A 13,595-nucleotide genomic window follows, 5' to 3' on the forward strand; every position below is an offset into this window, starting at 1 on the left:
TCCTTGCCATCCTTAACGAGAGCAAGAAAACCATCCTGTTCCTCCCCTTCGGGAATAAGTTCAGCCGCCAAAGAGACACAATTCCACAGAGTGTGACTGAAACGTGCCAAGGCACACACAGCAGAGAGTTGGCTGCCTGTAAAGCCATACCCCCTGAAGAAAACACTTTCTTAGCCCAGCCATCAAAACGCTGGTCGTCCCTATCACGAGGGATGGTAGGGTACAACGCCTGCTTTGCTGGGGCCGTAGCTGCCTGCGCCACCAAACTCTCCGGAGTGGGGTGCGTAGTCAAGTAGCAGGGGTCGGTACAGGCTGGGAGGTATTTTTTTAGGCAAAGACTTGCTCACTGCGTGAGACTCTCCGGAGCAGTCCAAGCCGCCGCCGCCGCCGCCCCCCTTCTCTGTAAAGCCATAGAAATGACAGCACCAGGTCAGTAGGTGGACCTTGGTCAAGGATATCCGTCAGGTCATCCTGCAGAAAATCCACTGGTGGCGCCTGTACGAAGATTCAGCATGCGTACCAGGCTCAGGCCTGCCAAACTCAACCTCGGGGAGGTATCAAGACTACTGGCGTTGTGCAAAGGCTGACGCAGGTCTTCCAACTGGCTATGACCAGATAACAGGTCGTCAGGAACCTCATCAGGTACCAAACCTTCCTCAGACCCTTCCTCCACCTAAGAAATATAATCAAGAGGCTGGAATAAATCCCTGGAAGAGGGCACAGAAAAAGGCACAACCACATTTTTCGACTTGGCCCGAGCCTTCCTCGGGGTATCCACCGGTCTCCGGGGCACCTCCGATAGAGCCTCCTCGAAAGGCGTCGACAGAATCGGCGTCGAGCGTGGCGCCGATGGCATGGCTTCGACACAGGCCTCGAAGGCGGTGCCCCAAACGTGTCCTTCGACGGCCTCGGCGCCGAAGGCGTCAACGTCTTCTTCGAAGATCTCACAGGTTCCGGCGGTCTCGAGGGCGCCGAGGACCGGGAGCGGGCATGGCTAGAGCCATCCACCTTGTCCGACCGGGATCTGGAAGGTTCCCGGTGATCGCGCCGTCCACCCGAGCCCGAAGGCATGTGAGCGGCAGTTCTAGCACGTTCCCTGCCGGCTTCTTTCGAAGGCGCGGACGGAACGGAGCCCTGCGACTGAAAAATCACCATCATCTCCTTACCAAATTAATCCCATTACGCAGGAGAGGAATGCTTGTTGGGACAAGCAACCCGCCGACGGGCAGAGTCCTTGGACGAGGATGGGGAAGGCGACCGGTGACGACGCTTCCGCGCGTGCCTCGAAGAGGCAGAGGAATGGCGGGACCCACTCCGGGACCAAGACCCCCTGGATTTACGCCGACGATGCAGAGAGTCGCCTCTCGAGTCGTCGGTCGAAAGCCCAGTGGATTTTCGACTTTTGGGGCTTGGACACCCTACCGGCAGAAAGCTTCTTCTGCTCCCGCAAGGCCTTCGATGTTAACGACTGGCAATCGTCACAATCGTCCATGGCGTGGTCCTCACCGAGGCACCAGAGGCAGGCGTTGTGCGGGTCCGTCAGCGACATCTTGGAACCGCAGTCCCGACACTTCTTGAAACCCAGCCGCGGGGTAGAAGAAGACGAAGACATCAGGAAATCTTCACAAACAAACGAGCTCAAAGAACCAATAGAATTACTCGGAAGAACCGAGGCGTGCCGAGATCTGCGAAGCAAACACGCTCACGGAAAAAACGGAACTGAGGCTACGGTCGTTGTGCATCCTACTTATAATATACAGTTACGTCGGCTCGACGGAGGCCCTCGATGACAGCGTATCGACGCAGAAAAAAATTCCAAAGCGGCACAGCTGTGGTGATTACCTGTCATAGATGTGGAATACGTTGGAGGAACCAATCTCTTCGAAGAGTTCTTTCTGTGCTTTTTGTGCATCATGCCACCAGAATAATCACTGGGAGAGTTCAGGATCAATCATGCCTCCAGGCACCAAGGCATATCAGTTTGGAGCTAGGAATACCCAGAACCAAGTGCATTCTACTAAGAAAAAGTGACCCGCCCCCAAATAATGCTGCCTTAAAGGAGGTCTGCACTTGAGGTTATTAAAATAATCTACTGGGAACTGTCAAAACGTAATAAATAAGTTGCAGACAGGCTACAGACATACAGTGTTGATCGTTGAAAAACTGCTTGAAGCACGAAGAAGGCAACTAAAAGGAACTGTGAAGAAGCAATGCAGTAGGCGGATTATGCATTTCTCAGAGAGAATGTTTGTCTGCACTGCATCCTTTGCAACATATCGACTTAAAAGAATATAATTGAAAAAAATGTATATTTTCTGAAAATGTTAAGTTACTACCAATACATACCATAAGGAGATGCCATTTGCAAAGGTGAGAGCAGAAAAAGGAAGCCTTTATCACCCAATGGTTTAACGAACGCCTACAATTAAAGAACAAATGATAGTCAGTTCTAAATTTTTGGAACCATCAGCCAAAGTGATATTTTTCAAAAGTATAAAAACACATAAGAATGTAAAATACACATCTTGCTTAAATCAATTCAAACAGTTTAAAATGGTGGAACACAACTAGCAGTGACCTCAAATTAAGAAAGAGAGAGAGAGAGAGAGAGAGAGACAGAGAAAAAGAGAGAGAGAGAGAGAGAGAGAGAGAGAGAGAAAGAGAGAGAAAGAGAGAGAAAGAGAGAGAAAGAGAGAGAAAGAGAGAGAGAAAGAGAGAGGGAAAGAGAGAGAAAGAGAGAGAGAAAGAGAGAGAAACAGAGAGAGAAACAGAGAGAGAAACAGAGAGAGAAACAGAGAGAGAGAGAGAGAATGCCACTCCCCCTGACCTTGGTTACATCTTTTCGTCCCCATGTTCAGCAGCTGAAGGAACAAAGAACCAGAAGAGATCAAGCTCTCCAAGTGAGGGGCTAGATGGGAGGGCGATTATGAATCTGTGAGGAGAAGGCAACAGAAAGTACCTTACAGTTAAGCAACTTTTCTTCCAACAGATGGAGTCTTCTCACAGATACCTCATTCTTGATTCCCAAAGCAGTGCTTAATAGTAGGGAGAGCAAGAATGGAGCATCACTTAAACGAGACAACTCTGTAAATAAGCCCAACTAAAGCAGGCATAATGGCTGAACAGAGTATGGGCAGTAATATTTGACAGAAGTGTGCAAACACACGGTTAAGAAAGAATTACATTTTGCTGCCTTCTTGCCATAGAGTCTGGTTGGACCCCCTTTCTTTTCCTTATTTTTTGACTACTGACATGACCTTTTGGAAGTTGTTTGTGCTCCTTTTTATGGGGAAACTGATTGGTCCCTAAATCTATCGTTACTGGGACCCATAGTGGATATTTCTTGTATTTTTAAAGCTGCACATCACCTTAAAGTGAAGTTCGGACCCTTTGTATCCTCATACCTTTTTGTTTTATAATTTTGCGGTAACAAATGCAATGTGCGCTGGGCTGGAGGCAGAAGATATTGCTTTACTGTATTTCTACTCGTGTACTTTTTCATTTTACGCATTATGCAATAAAGAGTGCCATATACTTTAAAATGGATGCAACATGTGATTTTTGCATGTCCTTTGGCCGTATTACCGACCCACTCTCCTGCCATTCACATCCGGTGTTCTCAGCCTGCCCACACCCGCAAGCTCTTCTCCTCCTCCTCTCCCCTAATATACTACCCAGAATTTCTAATAGCTAGCGCAGCGGTCCCTCAGGATACATTGGAGATCCCTGTCCTACCCCTGTTCTAAAATAAATCCTATCCTCAACCCGTGCTGGCAGCAGAACAAGATCGATCATTAATTCATTCTCACCCCAGGCTCTTTCCCAGCAGTTTAAGACCTCTTACATCAAACCCCTGCTCAAAAAACCCTCCCTTGACCCCATTCTACCAGCCAATTATAGACCGATCAACAACTGGTTCATAGCCAGACTTATTGATCGAAACAGCCTACAGCCATGTTCCTTTTCACAGAAACCAACCACCTCCTCAAACCCAACCACTCTGGCTTCAGATACCTACGAGGAACTGAATTGCAATTGGTCTCCATCTGAGATGATCTCAAAAGAAACTCGGAAGGGTGTGCCTCATTAATCCCTTTCGACATCTCAGCGGCTCTCAACACCATCAACCACCACACCCTCAAAGGACAGACTCCACTCCCTTGGCATTAGGGATGCAACCTTGAAGTTGATCTCCTCCTTCCTCTCAAACAGATCACAAATTATACACATGCCCCCTTTCTCCTCGACTCCCGCCCTGTCACTCACAAAGTACCACAGGGCACCTCTTGCTTGCCCCTGCTCTTTAACCTCTGCCTGAGCCCCCTCCCCACTATCATCTGCTCACACAGCCTCTCATGCTACAGCTATGCAGATGACACTGAGAAAACAAAGGGTGTTTCACCCGCTAGTCCGCGGGGACTTGTCATCCAGGTGGCCAGGACACGGCCATCGCTTTTGGATCCAATTCCTGGGGGTGGATCCGTGCAGGAGGATCACCTGGGTGAGAGGTCCACGAGGAGTTGGGGTGAGGCAGCTAATGGTAAGATGTGGTATTCCCTCCTTTTTTGTTCATGTAAAACATCCAATTTAGGATTCTCTGAGGTCCCAACTCCCCCCTCCCTTTTTACACAAACACTGGGCAGAGGAAGAGGGTGACAGAGTAACAAGACTGACGCTCATACATCATACTGGACATGTCCCGATAATCAGGTCAAGCAAAGTCAGGCACTTGACTTTAAGTGCATACACCTGATACCAATTAACTCTCCTCACACGGATAAAACCTATAGACACACACTGAGCAAGGCGGAACACAAGTACGAGCAGAACTTCCGGGGCAAAGGCAAACCTACTGGAGCAAAGCAACAGACCAAGGGACAAGAGCAGCGGGTCGAAAAACCGAAGAGTACACTAATTGAGGCAACGAGAAGGCCAGAACCCGCATCAGTAGGCTGCATTGTGTTTCAAGGACTCCAGCGACCCTCCTGGGTAAAAGGCAAAGTTGGGGAGGTGAAGCAAAGCTTGTGGTACAAACCTTGACTCGTGAATTGGAAATCGTAAAATCAAGAAAGAAACGCGCACAGCCGCCGAGTTGGCAAGAGACCCGAGAAACCGTTGTGTGTTAAGTTTGAAGAAGCAACATTATATCGCAAGTGAAAGCTGAACGCGTGTGGAGGTGACGCGAAGGAGGGCAGGCCTGTGAATGAACTTTGAAGTAAGGACAGCTGTGAAATCAGCGATATTGAGTAACTTGAGTGGTCCGGCGAAAAGAAGTAGCCCACTCAAAAGTCTCTGTGAAAGGTGCATTGCTTGTAACGAAGCGCATGAACTAAAAAAGCAAAATAAGCTAAATTAACTCCTAGAGAAGGAGAGTGTGAAAGTTGAACCTTGAACTTTTGTAGTCGAAGTGGTCCTGCGGAGGTCTATAAACAAATCAACGCACATTCGAAAGTCTTCGACATCCAAAAGCGGTCTGAGCCCAACAGAGGGAGACCCGAAGTGTAATAAGCTTGAGGAAGGGAGCCTCCTTGCAAGTTTTGCTGAACTTTGTTCTGAAGAGGTCAGAGCCCGACAGATGGAGACCTATGGGAACTTTGTTGTGAAAGGTCTGAGCCCGACCGAGGGCGACCTAAGTGAACTTTTTGTAAAAACATCATTTGGAAGTCTTGAAAGAGAGACTTTAACATGGAAGGTCAGGCGGGCCTCTCCACGTTTTGGAACCGTTTTTATTGTGTTTAAAACCCGAGCCAGAGGGTGTCATCCTGTCTACAGGGTGGAGAGCTGATTCAGCCACATTTATTCTTTTGAACACAGATTTTTTCTTTACGTACATTTCTACTTTATACACGTTTTGTACAATATATAGGGCAGGAATTAGGTTTGTTACCATAGGCCATTTTGATTTGACAGACTCCACTAGGACTGTTTTGTGTATCATTTGATGGTTGAGACTACTCCTATCTTAGTTTTAGGGCAAAGTAGGAGTTTTTCCAATCCCAGAAACTTCAATAAAGGTTTTACAAATTGTACCTATTGTGTCAAGTGTCATACTTGTGATACCATGCCTCCCCTACAACACCAAAGCCATCTTCAAGACACCAAAGGACCCTTCCAACGCCAGTTCTAACCTCACATCATGCCTCACAGAAATCGACCATTGGATGACCACCAACCACCACCTTCTCAACCCCGGAAAATCTAAAATCATTATTTGTAGGACGACTGTCCTCTTACCCGAACCCACCCCCTGACCGCCCGCTCTAAACCCAACCCTCCAACTCAATAAAGAACCATGGATGTGCCATGGACTCACACCTGACACTATCACACCAAATCAGTGTCAAAATCCTGCTATCAACACTTACCTATTTGCCAACACATCTTCCCCTTCCTGACCTTCCCACACAGAGTCGCTGCAATCACTGTATTGCATTTAGCAGAATATTTGATTATACTCCCGTTTTGCAGCTAGTTAAATATTTGATTATAGCCTGGTATTGCATCTAGTTCAATATCTGAATTTAACCACTGTATTGCATCTAGCCGAACATCTAAACACAGCTCCATAAATCTGCACATTCGATTGCTAATTTCTAACTGTACACTATACTTTATACCCCAAGTCTCTGAAGTTTTAGTTGCATATCTGAGCTGGCCACTGGTTTTTCTATTCTAACTCTGCAAGACTCTTGAGCACAACCTCGGTCTCAAGCTTAGCTGCTTATTTTGAATTATCCACTGCGTAAAATTTTTGACTGGACTTTCGAGTTAGCCACTATTTTTCAAATCCAACAAGATACCAAATTAGTCACTGCTACTAATTTTCGTTGAACAAACGCAGTAGTTCCTTTGTACCATGCCAACTACCTCACAGATGAGGGGCGCTTGGGCGCACCATCAAACCGGCTGTCCTACCTGGCCCCTCCCATCACACACCCTGTCCTCTGGGGGAAATGTTCCCCACCACACCACTCCCCTACCCTTCAACCACCCCCCCTACCCAACACCACCACAATACCCTCTGGGGAACACTCCCCACTACACCTCTACTCCAACCGGCCCCTCCCAATCTCCCCCACACTGTGCTCCCTCACGCCCATGCCCTCCAGACCCCCCCTTAGACAAGAGCCTTCCCATCCCCAAGTGTTGCCTGATCATTCCTCGTTAACACTCCCTCGCCTCAGCAGTCCCGCCGACCCTCTCTCACACATCACAGGCACTGAAGAATACCATGAAATACAGAATCTGCATCACCCATGCCATCACATCTCTACACCCCCCCCCCCCCATTCATCCCTACCCACACAACATCATCCTCCATCTCAGGGAAATCTGAAACCCGGCATCAACACATACCTCACACCCCCCTCTCGCTTCAAATTCACTCTCCGACCCACTCTCTCATGGACCCCATTCAACAATCTGCGCTCACACCTTACCCCTATCTGGGCCCCCACTTGCAAGTCCCTCACATACTCTCCCTACTTGCCCCCCCACCACACCAGATGCTCCCCTTAAGTCCCATACATCACAAACACTCTTTCCAGAGCCTAAGAATGTATGCTCAGAGCCTCCATAAGAATGACAGAAACACCCACCTTTCACTAACAAACACTCCCTCTCTCCCTCCCCTCCCCCCACATACCCTACCATCACCTTCCCTGACACCACAGCCCTCAGCCTTCCACATATACACCCCAATCCCCAAGCAAGTCCTCCACTGGAGGATCCCCACTACGCTCCTTAACAAACCCATCCACCCCACCCACCTGTAACCCGAGGGTCCAACCACCCCCACCCCTCCATCTCACTCATCAACGCCAGATCTATTGCCTAAAACAGACACCATTTACAACTTCATCTCCATTGAAAGCCCAGACATCCTGTTCATCATAGAAGAAGTTACTTACCAAACTGGTAACGGTCTTTCGACTGGATGTTTCTCCAACGTATTCCTCATCCATGACATGTAATGTCCACAGCTGTGCTGCTTCGCGCATTGTTTCTGCAGAGGGCATCTTTGCGTCAATGGCATTGGGTCGATGTCCCTCAGAGGCCTCTGTCGAGGGTGACGTCATCGGATGTTACAAGTAGCCCGCACGGCGCCCGTAGCCTCAGTCCATGTTTTTCCCCCTCACAACGTGTGGCACACATGCCCAGAACACAGCCTCGACTGCATTTAGCCTGGCGGGACGTAAGCTGTAACGGCATGGGAATGCGAGGGGGAAGCAGGGAGGGCGATGAGGAATACGTTGGAGGAACATCCATTTGAAAGAACGTTCCCAGTTTGGTAAGTAACTTGTTCTTCGAATGGATTGTGTGCTCCAACGTATTCCTCATCTATGACAGACTCCCAAAGCAATGAAAATGATTGGAGGAGTGAAAAGAATGTAGACATACCCAATTAAATGACAGAATAAAGCACTGCCTTACCAAAGGCAACATCCTGAGCATGGGAAGTATCCTGGGAGTAATGCTTGACAAACGTGTATAGAAGACCGCGTTGCAGCGTCACAGCTTTTCTTCACCGGCACCCCCCTCTGGTGGGCTGTTGAAGTAGCAATGCCCCTGGAGGAATGAGCCGACAAACCAGCAGGAGGGTCCTTACCAGCCAGCAGCATTCTGAAAAAATGAGGATAATCCACCTAGACAAGGTCTGCTTCAAAACAGTCTGTCGTAAACGGTGTCCAGTATACCCAAAAAAGAGCCAGTCGTACACTCTGATCTTTGCCATTCTGGATAGATAAAAGCTCAAGGCTCTTCTAGGATCCAACCTATGAAGCCGTTCCTCTTCCTTACTAGGAAGCGGAGGGGGGCAGAACGCGGGGAGTGCCATCTTCTAACTCAAATGAAAGTCTGACGACCTTCGGGAAGGAGAAATTACAGACGTACCCTCAGTACAACCCTGTCCTTGTGGAACAAAGTAAAGTGTGGCTTAGAAGAAAGAGCCTGCAACTCGCTCACTCTTCTAGCAGATGTAACTGCAACCAAGAAAACAGTTTTAAGGGTCAACAACCTTAAAGGGCAAGAGTGCAAGGGTTCAAACGGAGCACCCATCAGAAAGTTTGGAACCAAATTAAGGTCCCAGACTGGAACCTGAAAAAGGCGATGGTGGGAACACATTTGTGAGCCCTTTAAAAAAACGGAGTGATCAGTGGAATTTTTGAATAAGAACATTCCTCTGATGAGCGCTTAAAGATCGACAGCCCTGCCAAATAACCTTTAATGGTGCCCACCTGAAGGCCTGCGTGGGCCAAAGAAAGTAAGAAGGAGAGAACCTCCGTAATCGAACACTGAAAATGATCCACATTCTTTCCACTGAACCAGTCACAAAACTTGCGCCAACGGTACAGGGACTCTGTTGCGGGCCGCCTAGCCGAAAGCAACACCTCCATCACGTCATACGGGAGGTCCCAATCCCTATATCTCAACCTCTCAGAAACCATGCGTGAAGGTTGAGAGTCTTTACCTCTGGATGGAGAACCCGACTTTCCTCTCGCGAGAGAAGAATATCTCTCCGGGGAAGACGTATTGGAGGACAGATGGACATGTCTAGAAGGGTCGGGTACTACGCTCTCCTGGCCCAATCTGGAGCAATGAGGATCATGTGGGATCCGAAACGACGTAACCTCCTGAGGACTTGAGGGATGACGGGGATCTGAGGAAACGCGTACAGAAGCAGGAAGAGCCACTCCACGACAAACGTGTCTCCTAGAGCACCTCACGGAGGAAATTCCCTTGAGCAGTACCTTTCATACTTCTGGACTGCACCGGTCGCGAACAGGTCCACCTTAGGGGTTCCCCAAAGGGCGAAGATCTCTTGAAGGACTTTCTGAGCTAGCTCCTACTCATGAGAGACCGCGCTCTGCCTACTCAGAGCGTCCGCCGTCATGTTCTCCGTGCCGGCTAGATGGATCGGCAAAAGAGCCATACACTCGCTCATTGCCCAGAACCAGAGCTGCATTGCCTCTTCACCCCCTCTCAGTCTTGAACAGTATCCTGGCTTGAATTGGAAGCCAATGTAGTTTGCAGAGAATGGGGTAATTCGGTCAAATTTCCGTGCTCCTGTAATAGAGACATCTGACCCATCACATTGAAGGCATTTCACCCTGAATACACACTCATTAATGACAACAGGGCTAAACCTGATCTTACCACCTCACACTCCTAACCACAGGCATGCAACGCAGATTGTGAATCACTCCTAGTGAACATTCTCATCAACCCTTCATACGCCCAGAGCTTCTTGCTCATTTACAAACCCCTCCCCCACCCAGCCACAACAGATACTTTGCTAACCCAATAAGCGACTCCCTAGCAGCCACACTGACCTCCCAACCCTTCTTTCACCCTTCTAGAGACCTCAACATATGGTTTGATGCCCCCAGACAACCCAATGACGCAACCACTCCTAGACAACCTAGGAGCCCTCAACATGGTTCAGCAGGTAACAGGTGCCACTCACACTGCAGGACCTACTTTTGACGCACTCTTTAGCTCCACCAACCTTATCTCCACGCTCCCCCACTTGAACGCTCACATGGACAGATCATGCAGCCATCCCCTTCTTGCTACTGTAACCCACCCATACTCCATGAATGTTTAACACTGAACCATCCACCCGCGTTCTGCTTTGGAACCCCAGATGTGGCCAACTCCCTGCTCTCCTGCCTCCCCAACCAACTACCAGTCGACGGATTACCTTCTATCAGTCAATACGACACATGGCTCCCAATGCTCTGCTTTCATCAACCTCCTCAAGATCAACCCACAACAGACAAGGCCAATCACCCAGGTGGTTCACCCCCCATTGGCAAATCTAAAACAAAATCAACCATTCCATGGAACGCAGATGGCGGGCCGACCCATCTCCCCTTGCACCGCCTCAACCTCACATCTCCCAAACTCTGACACCCATTTCTACAACACAGTACTAGGAAGAACCCGCTCCATCTGCACAAAACTAGCAGCACTCCCACACCCACATCTGATCCCCCGCATGACCCATCCAACCCACTGCTTTCCTCCCACTTTTCCTTCTTTTGCACCCATTTCTAGACCCAAATTCCTTAAATTACTTGCCAACAGCCGCCCATCCAGCTCTGCAAGTGACCCTTGCCCTCCTACTGTCCTCAAAGAAATGTTCACCTCAAACTGTAAAAGTAGCATCGCAAGATCCATCCTTAACTCCTCCCTCGCCTCAGGCATTTCCCAGCAGCATTCAAGACACTACACGTCAAACCCCTCCTTAAAAAAAACCCACATGACTACCTCCTCTCCGCCAACTACAGACCAATCGCTTTCACCCATTTTCTAGCCAAACTCATTGACCCGAACGGCCTACTCCCAGTTCTGCACCTTCACAGACGCCAATCACTTTTGCGACCCCACCCAGTCCAGTTTCAGAAGCCTGCATGGAACTGAATCATCCCTAATTTCGAGATGGGCTGACCACAAAAACACAGCAGAAACTGAGGGTTGTGCTGCACTCTGTTAGGGGAGTTTTCTCAAATTACACTGAGGTAAACCTTACAAAACAATCCCAATGGTCTGTAGATCCCCAACTCTTAATATCAGCCTGTACTACTCATGGAACTTTAGTAGAATGGCGGAGCAGTCAGGCTTATCATAAGAGAAAGATGTGAGCTGTAGTAAGTAAACTGAACCTAGCTAGTAATGCACATCAAAGAAACACACAAATGTATATCAAAATATATATTCATTATATTTACACAAGATCTGCTTTAAGATACTTAGCGCAATTAAACAAAACACTTAGGAATAATTTAGAATACATTTCAAAGGCCACTACTTTGTTTGTAGTTGCTTGCAGTTACAATTGTTATAGCTTTTGACAGCTCTACCATATTATCGGTACTAACACACACTCACAAAACTTAGGGGAAATACGGCAAGTACATTTACTCTGCTAATCCCACATAAATTAATGACTTTTCGGAAGGAAAAAAGTGCTGTGGGTCTCACCAGGAGAGGGGATGAGGCATAAAAATCATACCCCAGACTAGTGACAGGAGGATCTAATCCATTCATGGATGAATCTCTTGATCCAGTCCGTCATACTTTCTGGAGAGACCATCAGCATTCTTATGTTGGGTAACTGACCTGTGCTCAATAGTGAAGACAAAGCTTATGGACCAACTGAACAATTTCAGGGTTTCTCCTTTTATCTGCATCAACCGCCTTAAGGGTTGGTGGTCAGTTTGAATCCAAAGTAGTTCCAGAGAGGTATGGCCTGAACTTCAAGGCCCATACAATAGAAAAACATTCACGTTCAATTTTGGTCCACCTGGTTTCCCCATCTTTAAGTTTTCTACTAATACAGCAGATGGGGTGCTCCCTGCCTTTGCTATTGAATTGACTTAGACTGCTTGTATTCCTGAGTTGGAAGCTTCAGTCTGGACTAAGAAGGCCTGAGTATAATCTGGAGCTTTACAGAGGGCATCTTTTAGCCCCTGGAAGGCTTTTTCATGGTCCTCATTCCACTTGAACTTTTAGGGTACTTGGGTAAAGATACAGTATTTAGAGGAGGCGCTATGGTCCCATAGTTCTCAATGAAATTCCGGCAGTAACCAGTAAGTCCTATGAAGGCTCTTACTTGAGTTCGAGTAGTTGGAGTGGCCAGGTCTTGTACAGCCTGTACTTTGATGGGTAAGGCGTAATCTCCCCTCCTCCTACCTCATGACCAAGGCAGACCGGTTTGCTGTGACCAACTTGGCAGTTACTTGCCTGGATGGTCAGATTGGCCTGCTGAAGGGATTGCAACACATCCTAGGTGGTTGAGATTTCTTACCAGGTAAGAGTGCAATGTCATCCAAGTATGCCATGCAGAAGTTCTCTAACGCATTCCGAACAAGGTTCACCATCCTCTGGAATGTGGCAGGTGCATTCTTTAAGCTCAAGGGAATTACCTTAACTTTGTACAAGCCTTATGTGGTAGAGAATGCTTGTTTTCTCCTTGGCATGGTCAGTCATAGCAATCTGCCAATAACCACTTGTCAGGTCAAAAGTACTGAGGAATGTTTCTGAACCCAGCTTATCCACCAGTTCATCAGTCTTGTTAACTACATTTAATGCCCTATAGTTCACACAGAATCTAAGTTCCTTGGCACTGACAAAACCAGGCTAGCCCATGGACTTGTGGAATGTTCAATCACTCCAAGGACAAGCATCTTGTTGACCTTCTCCTTTATGTGACTCCTCACATTATCTGACATTCTATAGCCCCTGCTTTTAACAGATACACTATCACCAGTGTCAATGTCATGTTGGCCCCAAGAGGTCAAGCCTGATCTAAGTGAGAACAGACAGGCAAACTGAGTTGATAGAGCTTTGAACACCACTTGTTGCTGCATTGTCAAATTAGTAGAGTTTTACCCCTTCAACTGATCCATCTGAAGGTTGTCCCCTTAGAATATTTGGGAGAGGCTCACTCTCCTCTTCTTTATCAGAGGCTAAGAACAAAGCTCCTATCTATTTGTTTATTGTGTTACAGTCAATGCAACTTTTCACATAATGCAAAACATAAGAATCACTTAATATACTTTAGAAATTATAAAAAGAAAACAATAAAAAAC

General features: G+C 47.7%; 1 protein-coding gene across 3 annotated transcripts in view; it reads right to left on the reverse strand.

Moving 5' to 3' along the window:
- TASOR (transcription activation suppressor) overlaps positions 1-13,595 on the reverse strand; it is a 1,979,545-nt gene that overhangs the window by 1,158,667 nt on the left and 807,283 nt on the right. For all 3 annotated transcript variants that reach the window (XM_069643664.1, XM_069643665.1, XM_069643666.1), the window contains exon 12: positions 2,347-2,419. In XM_069643664.1, the coding sequence (XP_069499765.1) occupies positions 2,347-2,419 (73 nt within the window). The remainder of the gene's footprint in view (positions 1-2,346; positions 2,420-13,595) is intronic.

Source organism: Ambystoma mexicanum, chromosome 2p (assembly GCF_040938575.1).
Source record: "Ambystoma mexicanum isolate Mex_15411 chromosome 2p, UKY_AmexF1_1, whole genome shotgun sequence".
NCBI classification, from domain to species: domain Eukaryota; kingdom Metazoa; phylum Chordata; class Amphibia; order Caudata; family Ambystomatidae; genus Ambystoma; species Ambystoma mexicanum.